A 21,201-nucleotide genomic window follows, 5' to 3' on the forward strand; every position below is an offset into this window, starting at 1 on the left:
AGGTCAGAAGGGAGGGATCTCTGGATTTCTCATCCAATGTGTGGAGAGAGGAGAGAGGACGTGAGGACTATTACATTGAGATCTTCCCAAAGTCTCTACTAAAGCCCTTTCCTTTATGTATTTCCTCTCAATTGTGATGGACTGGACAGGTGTATGCAACTATGGTTATAGCTTCACTTCACATCCTGGCTAGCTGGATTGTTCGCCTCACTTATCGAATCTGTTCAGATCTATATAAAGCCACAATGGCTAAAGGGGATTGGAGGTTATGTTGGGACAATATTTTAGCTATGCTCATTTTTTCAATTGTTTTTATTTAACCTTTATTTAGCCAGGGGGTCATCCTGAGACCATGGTTTATTTTGCAGAACACATCAACAAACAACAACTACACTATACATATCTATATAGACATCAATCACACAATACATGAAAAGCAAACACAAAACAGGAAAAGCAAAACACAAACATATGAAACACATTCTCCATTAAAAAGGCCTGGTGATACCAACTCCACCAAATTTAAGGAGTTTTAGAGATTGAAGGGATCTCCAGGGTTAGGTAACTTATACATATGAAGGTTAACAATGAGGTAAGATGGAAGTTTATGCAAGAGGGCTTATTTTACAAAAATAGTGCAATGCATCGATAAGTTAATATTTTTTAAAGGAAAACCAATGTTGTTCATGTAAATAGGGAAAAGGCCTAGATCAAGAATCGATCCCTGTGGGACACCTTTTGTTTTGTCCAGATGATCTGATTTAACACCATCAGTAAATACACACTGTGTTCTGCCCTTTATATATTTTTTAAACCAGCTACACGCAGCATAGTCTGAGTACAAGCCTTTTTGGCTAGCATTCCACTCCTTGCCACTCCTGTCATTTGCCAAAGAGACTGATCTTTCGGGCAATCTCAACGCTCAATATGCAGCCGGATTTACTGCTCAGTTGCTGAATGGTATTTGGAAAAACATTCATATTTTCCCATGACAACTTTATGGAACATGGTGTGTTTTTTGCAAATTTGGTTCAGTACAGAATTATAAGAACAAAAACAAACAATACAGTTAGGACCTGTTGCGGTAATTTCCTTGTGAGAAGGCAATGTCAATGCAAGATCATATTGTTCAAAGTGGGTAGAGAGGACTCTATAATGAGAGAAATAATGATGTGGAAAATATTAGCCTACTAGATTCAATTGAGTTTGTTTCAGTTGCATCCAAGTAAGGAGAGGAAAGAAAAGCAAAACGGCCACCTGTCGTAATTCCTTACACACATGCTGATCGTCATGTCTTGCTTACATTTTTACATTTACATTTCAGTTATATTATTTGTCCATCCTCTCTTAATAATCTTTAATAGTTTCATATTTGGCCTTTACTTTTTAGCCCATAGAAACGCATTGAATAACACATTCATGAATGGGAAAAAAGACAGTCAAATAATACTTCATAAGGAATACGTTTTTGATGCGTCTGTCCTATATCTAGGAGATGTAAGAAAGCTCAAGAAATATGTGTTTTTTGGACACATTTAACCCCTTTTTTTGTTGGCACAAAACTACCTCGATACTTACATACATTTGTATTGGTTAGCTTCAGACACGTCCCGTGACACTTGCGGGGGTCGTAAAGCAAAACGTATAACACCATCCTGTTTTTGAGAGTATCCCCTTTCCATTGAGTGGTTAGTTGGCCAAACTGTTAGGATTCTACAGACATTTTCGTGAGAATAAGGATTTTCGGGATGTCTCCTGGTCTGACAAACAGCACTGTAGCTCTGCCACTTTCCACCGCAGATGCAGAAGACATAGGCAGATGTGGTGGATTGAGACGCCGCTATAAACTGATGGATGTAGATTGGGATAGTTTTTTTATCACGTTATTTAGATTGACGCACAGGTGCTTCAATAGACTCTTAAGGAGTTTTAAGGGATGGAGTCCAGACAGGCTACTTTAGGAAACTTTCTGCATGGACATAGAGAATAAGCAAACTCTCTCACACACACAAACACACACACAAACACCAACACACACACAAAGCCTAAAAAGGCCCATCAATCAAAGCCACCACCGCACCTCAGACACACACAAAACACATTTCTCCTATTTAAAACTGAGACACACCTTCAAATCTTGGCCGTAGTCCATCAGAAAGTAGGCCTAGGCTACATTATAGCATAATGCTAAAATAATGTAGCCTATCAAATGAATTGACCAGGAAGGTTTAAAGGGGGGAGAGAGAGACAGCTATAATATTACTAGAGAAGTTGGTTATGTAATTATTGTCCCAGCAAATGCCTTATTCCAGAGGAAGATATGCACAGCATTAGTTTTCTTTCACACTAAGATTGAAGGTATTTCAACATCATGTCTCGACGATAAAATGCTACACTGATCACTCATGCTTGGCTGCCAAATGTATCGGTGTCCCCCGTACGGTAGGTCTAAAATGTAAATTGAGGAAATGTGATCATAGTGTTTTGTGCGATCCACTTTAGGCGTCCCTCCAAATTGAAAAGACATCCTGCTGTGAGCTGCTGGACAGTGCACTTGCACTTGATATGCATTTATTGATGATAAAGTGAACAGCAGGATGAGGATGATTTCCAAGAAGGAACTCAGTGGGGAATCGGGGATTCCCTGCTTTGTGATCTGTTGCCAACATCAACAGCCAAGGTTTCATTAAATAGACCTAGGCTCTATACTTTTTTGTTGCACATTTAATCAAACTGACCATTTGGCAATGCTCAACTTCAATTCATTGGCACAAGATGTTCTTCAGACAAAACTAATTGTTTGTCTCTGGCTTGCTTAGTGGTCGCCTAATTCACTGTAGTAGGCTAGGCCTAATATATAGGCCAGCATACGAATTATGGATTAATATCCCAGCCTATTAATTAACTTCTAACTCACACATCTCTGTCTTCACTGTTCCCTTCTTGTGCAATTCCCTTCTTGCGCAACTGTTCCCTTCTTGCATCTCTGCTGGAATCTAGACTGGCCTCTCTCCCTTCCATCCTCTCTGTATTCCTCTTATAGCTCTTGAACCAGTAGCCAAGCCCAATGTGTGTCCCAGAAGTAGCAATATAGCTTGGTCACTTATTTTGAGCAATTAAAAATGTATACTGAATTAAAATATGAACACAACATGTAAAGTGTTGGTCCCATGTTTCATAAAGTGAAATATAAATCACAGAAAAGTTCCATATGCACAAAAAGCTTATTTCTCTCCAATTTTGTGCACACATTTGTTTACATCCCTGCCAGTGAGCATTTCTCCTCTGCCAAGATAACCCATCCACCTGACAGGTGTGGCACATCAAGAAGCTGATTAAAGAGCATGGTCATTACACAGGTGCACCTTGTGCTGGGGACAACAAAATGCCACTCTAAAATGTGCAGTTGTCAGGAATGTCCACCAGAGCTGTTGCCAGAGAATTGAATGTTTATTTCTCTCCAGCTCCAATGTCATTTTAGAGAATATGGCAGTATGTTCAACCAGCCTCACAGCCGCAGACCACGTGTAGCCACACCAGCCCAGGACCTCCACATCTGGTTTCTTCACCAACTCTTTCTAATTGGCTGGGCCTGGCTTCCCAGTGAGTGGGCCTATGCCCTTGTGCAGTCATGTGAAATCCATAGATTAGGGCCTAATGAATGTATTTCAATTGACTGATTTCCTTATATTAACTAACTCACCCATTGTTGCATGTTGAATTTGTATTTTTCTTCAGTATATATTCGAGGAAGGAAGCACCTTGCTCTTGAGTGCACTATATAAAATAGTCTATAGGTTTCGCAATGAACTGGCGGGGAAGTTTGGTGAGAGCTTATCTAGTGTGATCTGATAAAAATGCAATACAAACGGAAATCCTGTTCTCTCACACTCAATGTTTATGTTTACAATGAAATGTTTTACGTCAAAATGCCCAATGCTAGAATGTTTCCAATCGAATTCATGCATTAAGTTAGAATGTTTTCCTATCAGTTTAATTTACATCCACATTGTGATTGGATGATAGCTGTGAGGGTTATCGAATCAGGATTATATAATCTGATCTCCTCAATCTCATTAATGATAGAATGTTCATATTTGAAGATTGCCGAAAGGCCCTTCTCTTTGGCAAATGACAGGAGTGACAAGGAGTGTAGCTGAAAAGCTACACGCAGCCTGGTCCAGACCAATTGATGAAAGCCTCTGAATAATTAATGAGTAGTCCACAGTGTAGAATGCTTTAGACCGGTAAATAAAAACGTGTTTCTTCTTACTGTAAATTTCTAAGAAGTAATCCTTAAAATCTACAGTTTATATATCACACACCAGGGTTTGAGTCAATTCGGAATTTCTGAATTTAATTCAATTGGCCATGCCCAGTGGTGTAAAGTACTTAAGTAAAATACTTTAAAGTACTACTTAAGTAGATTTTTGGGGTATCTGTAATTTACTTTACTATTTATATTTTTGCCAACTTTTACTTCACTACATTCCTAAAGAAAATAATGTACATTTTCCCTGACACCCAAAAGAACTCGTTACATTTTGACAGGAAAATGGTCAAATTCACACACTTATCAACAGAACATCCCTGGTCATCCCTACTGCCTCTAATCTGGCGGACGCACTAAACACAAATGCTTTGTTTGTAAATTATGTCTGAAAGTTGGAATGTGCCCCTGGCTATCTGTCCCTCCCCCCAGAAATAAGAAAATTGTGCCATCTGGTTTGCTTAATATACGGAATTTGAAGTGGTTTATACTTTTACTTTTGATACTTAAGTACATTTAAAACCAAATACTTTTAGACTTTTACTCAAGTAGTATTTTACTGGGTGACTTTCACTTGAGTCATTTTCTATCAAGGTATCTTTACTTTGAATCATGTATGACAATTGACTACTTTTTCCACCACTGGCCACACCAGAATTTGAATTGAATTTGAATCAAAGTAAGTAGCATTTAACCATTTCATAGAAATTCAACTGAGACATTAAACATAAGTCTCATTCTTTTGACAAATATTTTTGACTAAAGCATCCACCCCATCTTTCTAACGAATCCAGATAAGATTTCAAATATGTCAAACAGTATTTTGTGTGCACGTTTGTCATAATATGTTAGGTTGTTCCCATCCATTCTGGAGTGTTTGATATAATGCTTTCTGGGAAATCAATTTTTCATCATATTTAATTACATGTAAGTGAACTTAAAATGATTATAGACAAAATACGAAATAATCTTGCAGTATTTCCAGACCACTGTCATTATTTAAAACTATGTTTAGGAGGATTCATTTTTTTAAATTAACATTTTCAAAACATAGAAGGATCTGACCCTTTTTTTCAGCTTTCACCTAAAATGACATACCCAAATCTAACTGCCTTTAGCTCAGGACCTGAAGCAAGGACATGCATATTCTTGATACCATTTGAAAGGAAACACTTTGAAGTTTGTGGAAATTTGAAATTAATGTCGGAGAATATCACACATTAGATCGGGTAAAAGATAATACAAACAAAACATAATGCATCTTTTGGATTTGTTTTGTTCCATCTTTGAAATGCAAGAGAAAGGCCATAATTTATTATTGCAGTTAAGGCGCAATTTAGATTTTGGCCGCTAGACGGCAGCAGTGTGTGTGCAAAGTTTCAGATTGATCCAGTGAAGCATTTCAAAACGGGACAATCAAGTCTGCCCAAATGTGCCGGATTGGTCAATTGATACATTTTCAAGTACATAACTATAGAAAACATATTATCTGGTAATACAAAATTTAAGTTTACACACTGCCAGGAATGTCATACATGATGGATCATTAGCTTATACACTAACTTTCACACATCTAGATGGCTGGGCGGGGTGGGTGTGGAGCCAGACACAGCAGGGGTTCAAACTGTAGAACCCAGTTCCTACATTTGAACAGAAAAATGTATTTTATCAAACAAAACTATGCTACATGTATCTCTGGGACACGGATGGATGACAAATCAGAGCAAGATTACTGATTGTAAGTACATTATTTATCTTCAGAGGTCAATGTATCAAACCAGTTGCTGTGATAAAAGTTTTTGATTTTGCACACTCTCCTCAAACAATAGCATGGTCTTTTTTCACTGTAATAGCTACTGTAAACTGGACAGTGCAGTTTGAATCAGAAGAATGTAATCATTCTGCCCATATAAGACATGTCTATGTCTGGGTAAATGTTCTTGTTACTTACAATTTCATGCTAATCACATTAGCGCACGTTAGCTCAACCTTCCCGGTGGAGGGACACCGATCCCGTAGAGGTTAAACATAACCATAGACAGGTGCATGATGATGTATGGAATAAATTAGCCATTTGAATGTCAATTAATTTCATTTAATCAATTTCTACTTCCTTGAATTGAAAGTCAATTCCAATTCTGCTTCCTGTGGGGTGTGGCCAATTCAAATTCATGAATTGAATTGGAATTAAAGACCAATTCCCAACCTAATTCAGAATTGACCCCCAAGCCTATCACGGACATTATGTCTGCTATTACAAAATGTATTAGAATCAACAAGTTATTGACAGCACATGAACGAAAACAAATCATAGCTGGATATACAGACGACAGCCATCACTAAAAATAAAACATGGGCCGGACTCTTATGCACATACACACAGCTGTAACCACTACACAAAGCTCTGTTGTAACCTAGCAACAGCTTCTGCACAGCAGAAGACCAATTCATGTCTCTACTTTAGCGGACTCATTTTTAGACAAAAGAGAATTTAACTTTTGTTTGGGCAAAAACAATAATATAACATAACGTTGGACTCCTGTAGTAGTACACAAAGACTTGACCCAGCGGCCAAAGCGAATTGCAATGACAAAATTACAAACTGCTATGCCTGCTGCAAAGAGGAATGGCACAAGACCACTGTATGTAGGCGTGTGAGAGATGGACAGAGAGATGGAGGGATGATAGTGTGTTTGTATAGGGGAAAGACAGTTGGTTGGTTTTAGGCATAGGGCTGAGAAAGATACATATTCCAGCATACAGCAAATTAGGGAGAGACTGAGACTCAGTGGCGCACTGAAGTTTTGTGGTTTTGCCATAAGGCAAAGAGAAAAATGTGAAGTTTAATAGCTAATCTCATACTATTCTACATGTTTTGCCAGAGGCTGAGAGAAAATGCTGCTTTTTTAAAGCTAACTTCCTGCAATTCTACACATATTGCCATGGGGCAGAGAGAAAATGTGCAGTTGTATAGCTAATCTCATGCAATTCTACACATTTTGCATTGAGGCTGAGAGAGTTTGGCAATTTCAAAGCTAGTTTCATGTTATTCTACACATTTTTCCATGAGGCTGAGAGAAAATGTTGCAGTTTTACAGCAACCGGAGCCCGTGGGCTATGTGGGGTTTCAGGGATTTTAGTACGCAAGTGCTGAGACTGTGGTGTGTGTGTGTGTATGCGTGCATGTGTGTGTTTTGATTTTCAATTGGAGGGAGAAAGAGAGAGCAAGAGAGAGCAAAACTATGTACATAGTTTTAGGAGTTTTCCTTGTGTCTCTCCCTGAAGCAGTGACTCTGGGAGAATCTGAAATTGCATACTCGTTGCGTCCTCTCTCCTCTCCCCTTGCCTCCTTCTCAAAACCCATTGGAGGAGAAGGTCAGAGGGGAGGGACGTCTGGCCTTCTCATCCAATGGGTTTTGAGAGACGAGGAGAGAGGACAGAAGACGTGAGGAGTATGCAATTGAAATCTTCCCTCTGCCCCCCTGCCAACATGGACTCCCTGATGGCTACAGCAACCTCACAGCAAGTCTTCTATACATTCCTACCCCAGCTGCTTTGGCCCTCTCCTCCTCACCACCACACTCTCCAACCACTCCTCCAAGTCCTTGCACTCTCTTCCCTCTGTCTCTTTCTCTCCCTCCCCTCGTTCTCTTTCTCTACTTCCCTCCCTCTTTCTGTCACTCAATCTCACTCTCCCTCTCCCTCTCTCCCTCTCTCCCACTCTCCCCCTGTCCCTCCCTCTCTCTCTCTCTCTCCCTCCCTCCCGCCTGTCTCGCTCTCTCTCCCTCTCTGTCTCTCCCTCGCTCTCCCTCTCAAGCCTGAGAGTAATTATAGGGCTATTGCAGGGAGGGGGAAAGAAAAGAAAAGGAGAAAGGAAAAAAGGGAATTGTCTGGAAAACAACTGCTCTCTTACCCCTTGTTCCGATTCCAGGGGCTCGGCTTTGACTCGGACTGCAGGCATTCCGTCAAGCATTAACATCCTGTTCTCGGGCCGTCTGTGGAGAAATAGAGGAAGGGGGAGGAGGTGTAAGACAGACGCTGAGTTTGACCATGACTAAGCATCTTAGTTTGACACACATAGAAATACAGTAAAAAGCATGAGCTGACGTACGGTGCTGACTAAAAGAACAGTAAACTGTGTAAAAATAAAGGAAATGGCACACTTACACATGCTTAGGGCTTAAATGCTTACAATTTGATAAATAGCCAGGCATTGTGCTGTACATCCTGTATGTGCACTGACAAACATAAATGTAAGCACAGCGACATATACAAAGAAACAGTCACATATAAGAACACAGACACAGTCCACTCTCTCTCTCTGTCTGAACAAGCCACAGCTTTCTGTTTGTAACTACTGTGTTCACTGACATCACTTGTCTGCATGATTGTTCTGGTATGTTTACAAATAATCCATTTGTAATAGACATACAGTATAGTGACCATATCTATATTCCCATAAAACTCATACACAATAGCACAACCATGGAGATCCTGTTAATTTATATTGGCACAACCATGCAATATGAATGCATTCCAAATAACACCATATCCCATAAATAGTGCACTACTTTTGACTAGAGCAATATACAGTGAGTGTACAAAACATTAGGAACACCTTCCTAATATTGAATTGCTGCCCTTTTGCCCTCAGAACATCCTCAATTCGTCTGGACTCTACAAGTAATTCATGCAAGCAGTAAAATCAGATTTTTTTTAATAAATAAAAATACACCTACACAAAAGAGGGATTGTGGAGAGACGTACACACAGGCGCAGACATACGCAATATACACACATGTACACATGGATTTTGTGTTGTACGTGGTAGTGGAGTAGTGGCCTGAGGGCACACACTTAATGTGTTGTGAAATGTAATGTAATGTTTTTAATTGTATATACATGTAACTACCTTCATTTTGCTGGACCCCAGGATGGGGATCCATAATAAATACAAAGTTTTCAGATAAAATCTATTTTTATTTGTCACATGAGTCAAATACAACAGGTAGAGCTTACAGTGAAATGCTTACTTACAAGCCCTTAACCAACAATGCAATTTTAAGAAAATTAAGTGTTAAGTAAAAAATAGACAACACATTTTTTTTAATAACAAATAACAAAAAATTAAAGAGCAGCAGTAAAATAACAGTAGCGAGGCTATATACAGGGGGTACCGGTACAGAGTCAATGTGCGGGGGCACAGGTTAGTCGAGGTAATTGAGGTAATATGTACATGTAGGTGGAGTTTAAGTGACTATGCATAGACAATACACAGAGAGTAGCAGCAGCGTAAAAGAGGGGGGTCTTTTTGAGGATCTTGCCAAATCTTTTCAGTCTCCTGAGGGGGAATAGGCTTTGTCGTGCCCTCTTCACGACTGTCTTGGTGTGTTTGGACCATGATAGTTTGTTGGTGATGTGGACACCAAGGAACTTGAAGCTCTCAACCTGCTTCATTACAGCCCTGTCGATGAGATTGGGGGTTCGCTCGGTCCTCCTTTCCTGTAGTCAACAATCATCTCCTTTGTCTTGGTCACGTTGAGGGAGAGGTTGGTATCCTGGCACCACACTGCCAGGTCTCTGACCTCCTCCCTATAGGCTGTCTCATCATTGTCGGTAATCAGGCCTACCACTGGTGTGTCGTCGGGAATACTTAATGATGGTGTTGGAGTCGTGCTTGGCCGTGCAGTCATGGGTGACCACGGATTACAGGAGGGGACTGAGCACGCACCCCTGAGGGGCCCCTGTGTTGAGGATCAGCGTGGCAGTTGTGTTGTTACCTACCCTTACCACCTGGGGGCAGCCCATCAGGAAGTCCAGGATTCAGTTGCAGAGGGAGGTGTTTAGTCCCAGGGTACTTAGGTTAGTGATGATATTTCACGGCACTATGGTGTTGAACGCTGAGCTGTAGTCAATGAATAGCATTCTCACGTAGGTGTTAATTTTGTCCAGGTGGGAAAGGGCAGTCTGCAGTGCAATAGAGATTGCATCATCTGTGGATATGTTGGTTCGGTATGCAAATTGGAGTGGGTCTAGGGTTTCTAGGATAATGGTGTTGATGTGAGCCATGACCAGCCGTTGCACTTCATGGCTACCGACGTGAGTGCTACGGGTTGGTAATCATTTAGGCAGGTTACCTTGGTGTTTTTGGGCATAGGGACTATGGTGGTCTGCTTGAAAAATTGGTATTACAGACTCGGTCAGGGACAGGTTGAAAATGTCAGTGAAGACAATTGGCAGATGGTCAGCGCATGCTCGGAGTACACGTCCTGGTAGTCCGTCAGGCCCTGCCGTCTTGTGAATGTTGACCTGTTTAAAGGTCTAACTCACATCAGCTTTTTATAAAAGGCAATTTTTTTCTCTGACATGCAAATACGATGGTACATTCATGCAATGCTTTTAACATAAAGGAGATCTTTCCACCCCTACTCTTGTCCATGGTGGTCTGCGAACCCACAAACTTCTGGCCCGTAGTCCTGTGCTCTATCAGAATTCTGGCATTACCATGTAATGCTTACAAGACGAACAGTTTCTAAAAACGGCATATTTAAAGGGCTCTGGTCTGTCCAAGAAGTGAGAGTAAACAGTAGACATGTTCTCTGCTATCCACTTTTTTGTGCATAGGGTTGTATTTTTTATTTTTGCATTCAGGGAGAGTTTAGGTAAAATATATTTTGCTAAAGGGAGGACCATCCATTTATATTTCAGAGAGGTCTGATTTTCTCCATGTAACCCTTATTATAAATAATGTTCACTCCCTAAAGCATATTTGAAACAAGAAAGTACTATGTATGTGTTACTAAATCGGAATCGTACTATATCCTTCACAGTCACGTAAGCATACAGTACAAACACACACACCATACATCCATATCACCAATCAGCCATCCCTCTGCCCCACAGAAACTTCTCACAATAACAGATACACAAAGAACACTCATCCAATAATGTGGGCAGCTCCTCAGCATTAGTAGTAGTATGGAGACGTGTGTGTCTGTGTGTGTGTGTGTGTGTGTGTGTGTGTGTGTGCGTGCGTGCGTGTGTGTACATGTGTGTAAAACACCAGGGTAAATTGCTAGTGGCAATGCGCCATCAGCGCTCTATTTTGCTCCCCTCTCCTCCTCCTCACATTGCTAGAGGCTGGAGTGAGGCTCCACCCATGATTGCCATAGCAACGCCATCTAGGCCCAAGACCTAAAGCCGAAGGACATCCTGGACAACAATACAATAGCTCCAAAGCCAGGACTACTTGGGGGATTCAGACCCACAAACACACACACACACACACACACACACACACACACACACACACACACACACACACACACACACACACACACACACACACACACACACACACACACACACACACACACACACACACACACACACGTCGTCATGTCTCATGCAAGGTTACTCATCACGTATGAAGCGTGTTTCCGTGTGGTTTGTGTGTGTGCACATACATGCGTGCATGTGGTTATCCGGGTATTCAGGCTGATAGCCTAAAGGCTCAGATTTTTCTGTTTCCGTCTACTGTTCTGGGCCATGGCTTCGGTGGACCTGCTCTAACTTGGGGCCAAGCCCAGGCCACTGGTACTTTTCAGCCTCCATTTACATACTGTTTCAATGGCCAACTGTGAACTTTAATGATCCTGATGGAAACACAATAACACTAGAGCTGACATTAACATAAAACACTGGCGACACCCTAGTGTGAGGGGCTGTCCTAGTGGAAATGTACCATGAGAGAGGTTTTTTCTCTCTTTTCAATTGATCACCTCACAGACCTGCACCATGTTTAACTCTACAGCTGCTAAAGCAGTCATTTTGACTGCTCATGAATAAAACAAATATGTATTACTACATTGTTAAAGTCATGCCCCCCTCCATTCTTGACTTTTCCTAAATAAGTCTATATAACACTGTCAGTGTTAGAATCTTAATATCACAAACAGAACTGGAGTTTTAACCAGTTGAAGGTTTTCCCCTGTTAATGGTTTTCCCCTGTTGCACCCTCCTCCCAATCACACCAATAACTGCCTCGAAACTGAACCAAACTATACGGAAATTCATTTGACACATATAGCAACGGATAAGTAAATAAATGAAGTAAAGTATGATGGGGAGAAAGTAGGTGAATGGGTGAGTTGATGAGCGACAGGAAGTGAATGATGCATAATTATGTAATCACCAATCGTGATTAAAGAACAGGGCGGGCTCTGTTTTGACTGTATTGATCTGTTCTATTGATTATCTCAAAATGGTATGTACCCTATATCAGTCCATCAAATCCAAAACAGTCTTATCAGTCTACTCTGAGGGCGCATAATTGTACCCGCTGAACGGCTTTCAATATCTGGGAAAATATCCACATCAGGCAACAGGTGAGCGAGTGTCAGAACATGTGGTAATGAGGCTTGTGGAACCTTACAATGGCAAGGGGAGAAATGTCACCACGGACAATTTCTTCACTTCACTGTAATTGGCCTGCACCATGAACAAAGTGAGACGGGAGATCCCTCCCTCTGCGCAAAATAAGGCACCTGCACAGCCGTTGTACTCCACAACGGTTCTGAAGAATGACAAGATGACAAGGACACGATAAAATCGAATGAAATTCTATCTGTTACATGCGCCGAATGCAACAGATGTAGACCTTACCATGAAATGCTTACTTACAAGCCCTTGAACAAAAAAATGCAGTTTTAAGAAAATAGAGGTAAGAAAATATTTACTAAATATTAAATAAATAAATAACAATAATGAGGCTATATAGAGGGGTCAATGTGCGGGGGTACAGGTTAGTCGAGGTAATTTTGTACATGTAGGTAGGGGTAAAGTGACTCTGCATAGATAATAAACAGTGAGTAGCAGAAGTATAAAAACTAAGTGCGGGGGGTGAGGGGGGGGGGGGGGGGGGGGTGTCAATGCAAACTTTCCAGGTGGCCATTTGATTAATTGTCAAGCAGGCTTATGGCTTGGGGGTAGGAGCTGTTAAGGATCCTTTTGGACCTAGACTTGGCGCTCCGGTACTGTAGCAGAGAGAACCGTCTATGACTTGGGTGACTGGAGTCTTTGACGATTTTTAGCGCCTTCTTCTGACACAGCCTAGTACATACAGTTGAAGTCACACGTTTACATACACTTAGGTTGGAGTCATTAAAACTCATTTTTCAACCACTCCACACATTTCTTATTAATAACAAACTATAGTTTTGGCAAGTGGGTTACAACATCTACTTTGTGCATGACACAAGTCATTTTTCCAACAATTGTTTACAGACAGATTATTTCACTTATAATTCACTGTATCACAAATCCAGTGGGTCAGAAGTTTATATACACTACGTTGACTGTGCCTTTCAACAGCTTGGAAAGATCCAGAAAATTATGTCATGGCGTTAGAAGCTTCTGATAGGCTTTGTTTGAGTCAATTGGAGGTGTACCTGTGGATGTATTTCAAGGCCTACCTTCAAACTCAGTGCCTCTTTGCTTGACATTGTAGGAAAATCAAAAGAAATCATCCAAGACCTCAGAAAAAATATTGTAGACCTCCACAAGTCTAGTTCATTCTTGGGAGAAATTTGCAAATGCCTGAAGGTACCACGTTCATCTGTACAAACAAAAGTACGCAAATATAAAAACCATGGGACCACGCAGCCGTCATACCGCTCAGGAAGGAGATGCGTTCTCTCGCCTAGAGATTAACGTACTTTTGTGCAAAAAGTGCGAATCAATCCCAGAACAACAGCAAAGGACCTTGTGAAGATGCTGGAGAAAACAGGTATCTATTTCCACAGTAAAACGAGTCCTATATCGACATAACCTGAAAGGCCGCTCAGCAAAGGAGGAAACCACTGCTCCAAAACCGCCATAAAAAAGCCAGACTACGGTTTGCAACTGCACATGGGGACAAAGCTTGTACTTTTTGGAGAAATTTCCTCTGGTCTGATGAAACAAACATAGAACTGTTTGGCCATAATGACCATCATTATGTTTGGAGAAAAAGAGGGAGGCTTGCAAGCTGAAGAACACCATCCCAACCGTGAAGCAAGGGGGTGGCAGCATCATGTAGTGGGGGTGCTTTGCTGCAGGAGGGACTGATGCACTTCACAAAATAGATGGCATCATGAGGAATGGAAAATATATGGATATTTTGAAGCAACATCTCAAGACATCAGCCAGGAAGTTAAAGCTTGGTCGCAAATGGGCCTTCCAAATGGACAATGACCCCGAGCATTCTTTCAAAGTTGTTGCAAAATGGCTTAAGGACAACAAAGTCAAGGTATTGGAGTGTCCATCACAAAGCCCTGACCTCAATCCCATAGAAAATATGTGGGCAGACCTGAAAAAGCAGTGCGGGCATGGAGGCCTACAAACCTGACTCAGTTACACCAGATGTGTCAGGATGAATGTGCCAAAATTCACCCAACTTATTGTGGGAAGCTCGTGGAAGGCTACCTGAAACGTTAACCCAAGTTAAACAATTTAAAGGCAATGCTACCAAATACGACTTGAGTGTATGTAAACTTCTGACCCACTAGGAATGTGATGAAAGATATAAAAGCTGTAAAATATATCATTCTCTCTACTATTATTCTGATATTTCACATTCTTAAAATAAAGTGGTGATCCTAACTGACCTAAGACAGGGAATTTTTACAAGGATTAAATGTCAGGAATTGTGAATAACTGAGTTTAAATGTATTTGGCTGAGGTGTATGTAAACTTCCTACTTCAACTCTAGATCCTGGATGACAGGAAGCTTCCTGTCATCCATCTAATTCTATGCACTAAGCATTTAGCTAGAAGTGTAAGAGGCCTCCAATTTTTAAAATGGACAGGATCTTTTTGTATACCACTTGGAACCTTTTTGAGAAATAATGAAATCAGATCTTCTTGTTGAGTATCCGATAATATATAATTTATATAGGAGTGGTTAAAACATGCTAATACCGGCCCTCTGAGTATATAAAACAAAGTTTGGTGTACCTCCACTGGTTTGCCATCCCTGGAGTTTTCCCAGAATTACAGTAGCTTTTTTACAGTGACAGTATTTAATTAAGCTAATCCAGTAGACTCAGAGCAGCAACAATTTTCGCCTAAAATGACACACCCAAATCTAACTGCCTTTAGCTCAGGCCCTGAGGCAAGGATATGCATATTCTTGGTACCATTTGAAAGGAAACACTTTGACGTTTGTGGAAATGTGAAAAGAATGTAGGATAACAATAGATCTGGTAAAAGATAATACAAAGACAAAAACAACTGTTCTTTTGTATTTAAAAAAAAATCATCTTTGAAATGCAAGAGAAAGGCCATAATGTATTATTCCAGCCCAGGTGCAATTTAGATTTTGGCCACTAGATGGTAGCAGTGTATGTGCAAAGCTTTAGACTGATCCAATGAACCATTGCATTTCTGTTCAAAATGTTGTATCAAGACTGACCAAATGTGCCTAATTTGTTTATTAATAACTTTTCATGTTCAAAATTGTACACTCTCCACAAAGAATAGCACAGTATTATTTCACTGTAATAGCTACAGTAAATTGGACAGTGCGGTTAGATTAACAAGAATTTAAGCTTTCTGCCAATATCAGAAATGTCTATGTCCTGGGAAATGTTCTTGTTACTTACAACCTCATGTTAATCGCATTAGCCTAGATTAGCTCAACCGTCCCATGGAAGGGACACCGATCCCAAAGAAGTTTTAATGAACTGGCCGAGAGCAGCTTCCCCATAGGAAATCAATTGGCAGAGCAGGGCAATGGTGGTCTATGTAATGACCACCCAGATAACAGCAGAGAGGGAGAGTTAACACTGAGTAATGAAGTGACTATCTTTCTAAAGGAGGTCACATTGGAAAACTTTAACTGGATTTAATTGTGTTGATTGATTCCGCTCTTTTCTTTTGAAAGACTTGTAGCTTTCCCTATGTGTGATCGAATGACAGAATGCATCATAAGATGATGGAACATATCGACTGCCATAACGTAAACGTAAACTATCATATCACTTTACCTCAAGGTAAAAAATCATGGTTTTAACCACACCCAAAAATAGAATGTTTGGATTGAAGTGACCAGCTAGAATTTGCAGCATGCAACGAAGGGTCGCAAAATGTGACAAAATAATTAGATTACAGAGTTTAATAGTCACATGTACAGGGTTACAGATGTAATTACAGGGTACAATGGCATTCATGAGCTCCGAGCTCCAACAATCAAATCAAAGTTTATTTGTCACGTGCGCCGAATACAACAGTGAAATGCTTACTTACAGGCTCTAACCAATAGTGCAAAAAAAATTGATGTGTGTGTGTGTGTGTGTAGGTAAGTAAAGAAATAAAACAACAGTAAAAAGACATTTGAAAATAAGAGTAGCAAGGCTATATACAGAAACCGGTTAGTCAGGCTTATTGAGTTAGTATGTACATGTAGGTATGGTTAAAGTGACTATGCATATATGATTAACAGAGAGTAGCAGTAGTGTAAAAAGAGGGGTTGGCGGGTGGTGGGACACAATGCAGATAGCCCGGTTAGCCAATGTGCGGGAGCACTGGTTGTTCGGGCCAATTGAGGTAGTATGTACATGAACGTATAGTTAAAGTGACTATGCATATAAGATAAACAGAGAGTAGCAGCAGCGTAAAAGAGGGGTTGGGGGGGGGGGGGGGGGCACACAATGCAAATAGTCCGGGTACCTGTACAGGAGTCTTATGGCTTGGGGGTAAAAACTGCAGGACAAAGTGAAATAAAACAAGACAAATATAATAAAAATAGACAATGTAAAAATATAAATAATAATATGCACATATTATTAACAAATGTGGCAATGATAAAGGTCCATCGGGGAGGGAGCAGGGTAAAATGTAAATTGACGTGTGGGGGGGAAATGTCCATAGGGGGAGCAGCATCTGGGGGGGGGGGCAGGTTTTTATTTAAACATTTTTTATTTAACCTTTATTTAACTAGGCAAGTCAGTTAAGAACAAATTCTTATTTACAGTGACGGCCTACCCCGGGCAGAACCCTCCCCTCACCCGGACAATGCTGGGTCAATTGCGCGCACACCCCGGGATCAAACCAGGGTGTGTAGTGACGCCTCTAGCACTGAGATGCAGTGCCTTAGACTGCTGCACGGTGCGGCAGTGGTGGCTATTCAGCAGCCTAATGGTCTGGGGGTAGAAGCTATTGGCCAGTCTAACAGTTTTTGCCATGATGCTCCGATACTGTCCCCGTCTGAGTGATGGAAACAAGGAAAACAGGCCATGGCTTTTGCTACTATCTCCAGACTAGGTAAGCCAGTGCTGTTGTAGTCCATCAGCAATATACAACTCTGTGTGTGGGAGAGATGGAAAGATAGGGAGAGATAAAGGAGAGGAGATTAAGATCATCTTTCCATTTGCTCTGCTCCAAAATGAAATGATCATCCCAGGTGTGAGGGAGACTGGGTGGGAGTTGAGGTGGGCTGTGGACTGTGGAGTATTGAGGCATTTACAACCCCTTCCCCCTTCTCTCCTTCCCCCTTCTCTCCCTCCACTGACCCACACTTAATCCCCAGAGAGGAACCAGGCTAGAATAAGGCCAAGTCTACCCTACAAAAATGAAGGGGGTGGGGACAAAGGTATGTCAGAGTGTGTGTGTGTCAGACAGAGAAAGTGTGTGTGTGTGTGCTCGTGCATGCGTGCATGACTGTGTATGTTTTACTATTTTGTGTGTGTGTGTCCAACTTCCATCCACCACCCTCCTCCCTCCTCCTCTTCCCCTTCCATCTTCCATCTCCCCTCCTAACTCTCTGATGGCTATCAGCTCTATGGTGACTGGGCCAATCAGCTGGTGTAAAGGGATAAGGCCCAACCAGGCACAGCCAGACAGAATGACTAACGGATCAATAGGAAGTGACAGGCCTCCGAAGAAAACACTGAACTTCAGGGACTCATGGTGACCCCATATTCACACACACACACACACACACACACACACACACACACACACACACACACACACACACACACACACACACACACACACACACACACACACACACACACACACACACACACACACACACACACACACACCCGGTCCAGTCCAGTCCAGTCCAGTCATTGTGCAACTGAAACTCTTTTTCTGTATGTAATTCTTTAGAATCTAACATATTAGGGAAGTGGGGGGGGGGGGGGGGGGGGGGTTCTAAGCTGACATATGGAATTGTTTTAAATGGTCACACATTCATTCAGCTATTTGATTTTGAGTTTTAGGACCCCTTTAGATATCGAAATAAAAATAAATATTGACGCCCATAGAAACGCAAAAACGACAGTCAAAAAAATAACTCTTAAGAAACAAGGATTTGAAGTTTCTGCCCTAAATATAGGCGATATTAAAAAAAACTCTGGAAATATATTTTTCAAAAATTACACATATTTAACCCCTTTTTGGAGTAGATGCAAAACTACCTTCCTACTCCATTTTCTTTTTTTTTTTTACCTGTACCGGTTACCTTCAGGCGAGTCCCGTGACACCATTGTGTTCGTGAGAATCTCCCCTTTCCAAAGAGGGGTCATAGAAGTGAGCCAAACCATTCGGACGCAACAGACGTTTACAAAACAGAATTTGGCACGTCGACAGTACCGACTTTGGACAAGTCTCCTGACACTTGTGGGGGTCGTAGAGCAAAACGGAGAACACCAGCATGTTCGAGGATGTCTCCCCTTTCCTTAGAGGGGTCATAGTAGTGGGCCATTCAGATGTTACAGACGTTTACCTGAGAAGACCGATTTTCAGGATATCTCATGGTCTGACAAACACTACTCTAATTCTGCCACCTTTCACCGCATATGCTGAAGTGCGACACTGGCGGATGCGGTAGATTGAGACGCATCCAATGCAAAAAAATATCTAGCTTAACAAGCATCCATGTAGTTGTCATCTTGCTAGTAACCTGTTTTCAGTATATTAAGTATCCAGTCAATAACCAGTGGAGCGTGTGTTTGTGTTTATCCTGTGTTCCCATTGAAGTAGCTACTAAATAAATAATTAAACCAATTTGTGTACTACTGAACCATAAGTAAGGCTCTGTTTTTTTCAGATGCAAGGAGGTTACGACTGTTCAGAATGGTGATATGATACAATGTTATGATGAATAAGTTGACTGTTTAAAGATGTGATAGGTAAAGACCTTTCTGGAGCTTATTTCGGGAGATGGTAACTTTAAAGAACCACTCTCGTGGTGTCCCAGATTTCGGTTTTGGATTATCGTGGTCAGTCATGACACATGGATGGACGTTTAATACAGACTTGTATCACAGGTGACCTGGCTGGTGGGTGAGCGTGTGCATGTGTGTGCATTACTGCATCATAGTCCGATTGGAAATATTTTCCAAGATCACAATACAGGAAAATGTAGCAACTTAGACTTGAACAATGGGAGCTCTGGCACCTAGTAGATCTGGAATGATGTATATTGGACCTCAACTATTCAGTAGTTTTGGATCTAGAATAGGATGATATCTTAAACCAGAAAGGATATGGAACATTTTCTCCTATGCTCTCTTTGGTTATCTGCTTATACAGTATTTTCAGAAGAGGAGTAAACACACACTCTCTCTCGCTTGCTCACTCTCTCTCTATCTCTCAATTCAATTCAAAGTGGCTTTATTGGTATGGGAAACATGTGTTTATATTGCCAAAGAAAAAAAAAGAAAAAGAAAAACAACATCGCCAATGCTTTGTTCCCATGTTGAGCGCGCCCAAAGCAACTGTGTGTGTGCGTGAGCGCATGCGTGTGTCCGTGAGAGAGAGAGAGAGAGAGAGAGAGAGAGAGAGAGAGAGAGAGAGAGAGAGAGAGAGAGAGAGAGAGAGAGAGAGAGAGAGAGGAACAAGGGGGTGAGGGAGGGTGACAGAAGTTTGAATAAGGGAAAGAACAGAGGAGCTGTTTGCTAGGGGGGTGGTTGGGAAAGCACAGTGGAGAAGTGGAGTAGGAGAGAGGAGGGTGAATGAGGAGAGAGGATGGTAGATTGAAGCCAATGCGCCAGCCAAGCTCAGAGCACAGAGAAGAAGCATGCCAACAGACCCTCCACCACCACAGCCACAGGGGGGGAAGAGAGGGAAAGAGAGAGACAGAGAGACTGCTACGAGACTGCTACCATAGTAAAAAATAACACACTCGACATAAACAGTATTTCAACATCTACGGTATCAAAAGATTTCAGCTACTATTGAGTCATGCTTAAAACCCCAGCTATTACATCCACTGTGTAAAATAAAAGACAAATGAGCTTGATTATGAATCAGTGCTAAGTGGAAAATTGAAGCACATTAGCTAATAGTTCCAATGAAAATGCAAAACCTGGCCCAAACTGTGCTTGATTATACATTTTTCTGTATCAAAAATAATGATTCTTATGTGTTAATTGAGTTGAAACCACATTTGATGTGTGATCATGACAAAATGACAGGAAGTATATACTGTATATAAAAAAAGTGTTCTGATGTGAGAATGTAACAGTAGCACATTGTGATATGTGAGTAGAGAGATATAGAGGGCTTCTTGTGCTCTGCTCCTATTATGTCGCTGTTTGTTCTTCACCCTGCGTTTAGTTCCCTTTTCTCAAACAGACCAGTGTGACAAGTCAGCCACCACAAGCTCAGACAGACAGACGAAGGAACAGACATACGGACGGATGGGTGACGGGCGGGCGGACGGACGGACTGGCAGATAGGAAACAGACAGTCAGACACTCCACCACCAGACAAGACATTAGCCCTTCAACTGACTAACACGAACCATAAAGTTGTATGACGAAATGGAAGACCTGTTAAATGGAAGTATGGCCACGTCCGAAAAATGGCTTGCCTACTACTTTCTAAAACTACAACTCTGTACTAATTGTAATACAAACCACTTAGAACATACTATTTAG

The 21,201-nt window shown here is 41.3% G+C and overlaps 1 protein-coding gene across 1 annotated transcript in view; it reads right to left on the bottom strand.

The window, feature by feature from the left end:
- The window catches only part of LOC120058169 (Krueppel-like factor 12), a 150,270-nt gene that overhangs the window by 104,019 nt on the left and 25,050 nt on the right, over positions 1-21,201 (bottom strand). The window contains exon 2 of the mRNA XM_039006635.1: positions 8,184-8,265. Coding sequence (XP_038862563.1) covers positions 8,184-8,249 — 66 coding nt within the window. The 5' untranslated portion in view covers positions 8,250-8,265. The remainder of the gene's footprint in view (positions 1-8,183; positions 8,266-21,201) is intronic.

Source organism: Salvelinus namaycush, chromosome 13, assembly GCF_016432855.1.
Source record: "Salvelinus namaycush isolate Seneca chromosome 13, SaNama_1.0, whole genome shotgun sequence".
NCBI classification, from domain to species: Eukaryota; Metazoa; Chordata; class Actinopteri; order Salmoniformes; family Salmonidae; genus Salvelinus; species Salvelinus namaycush.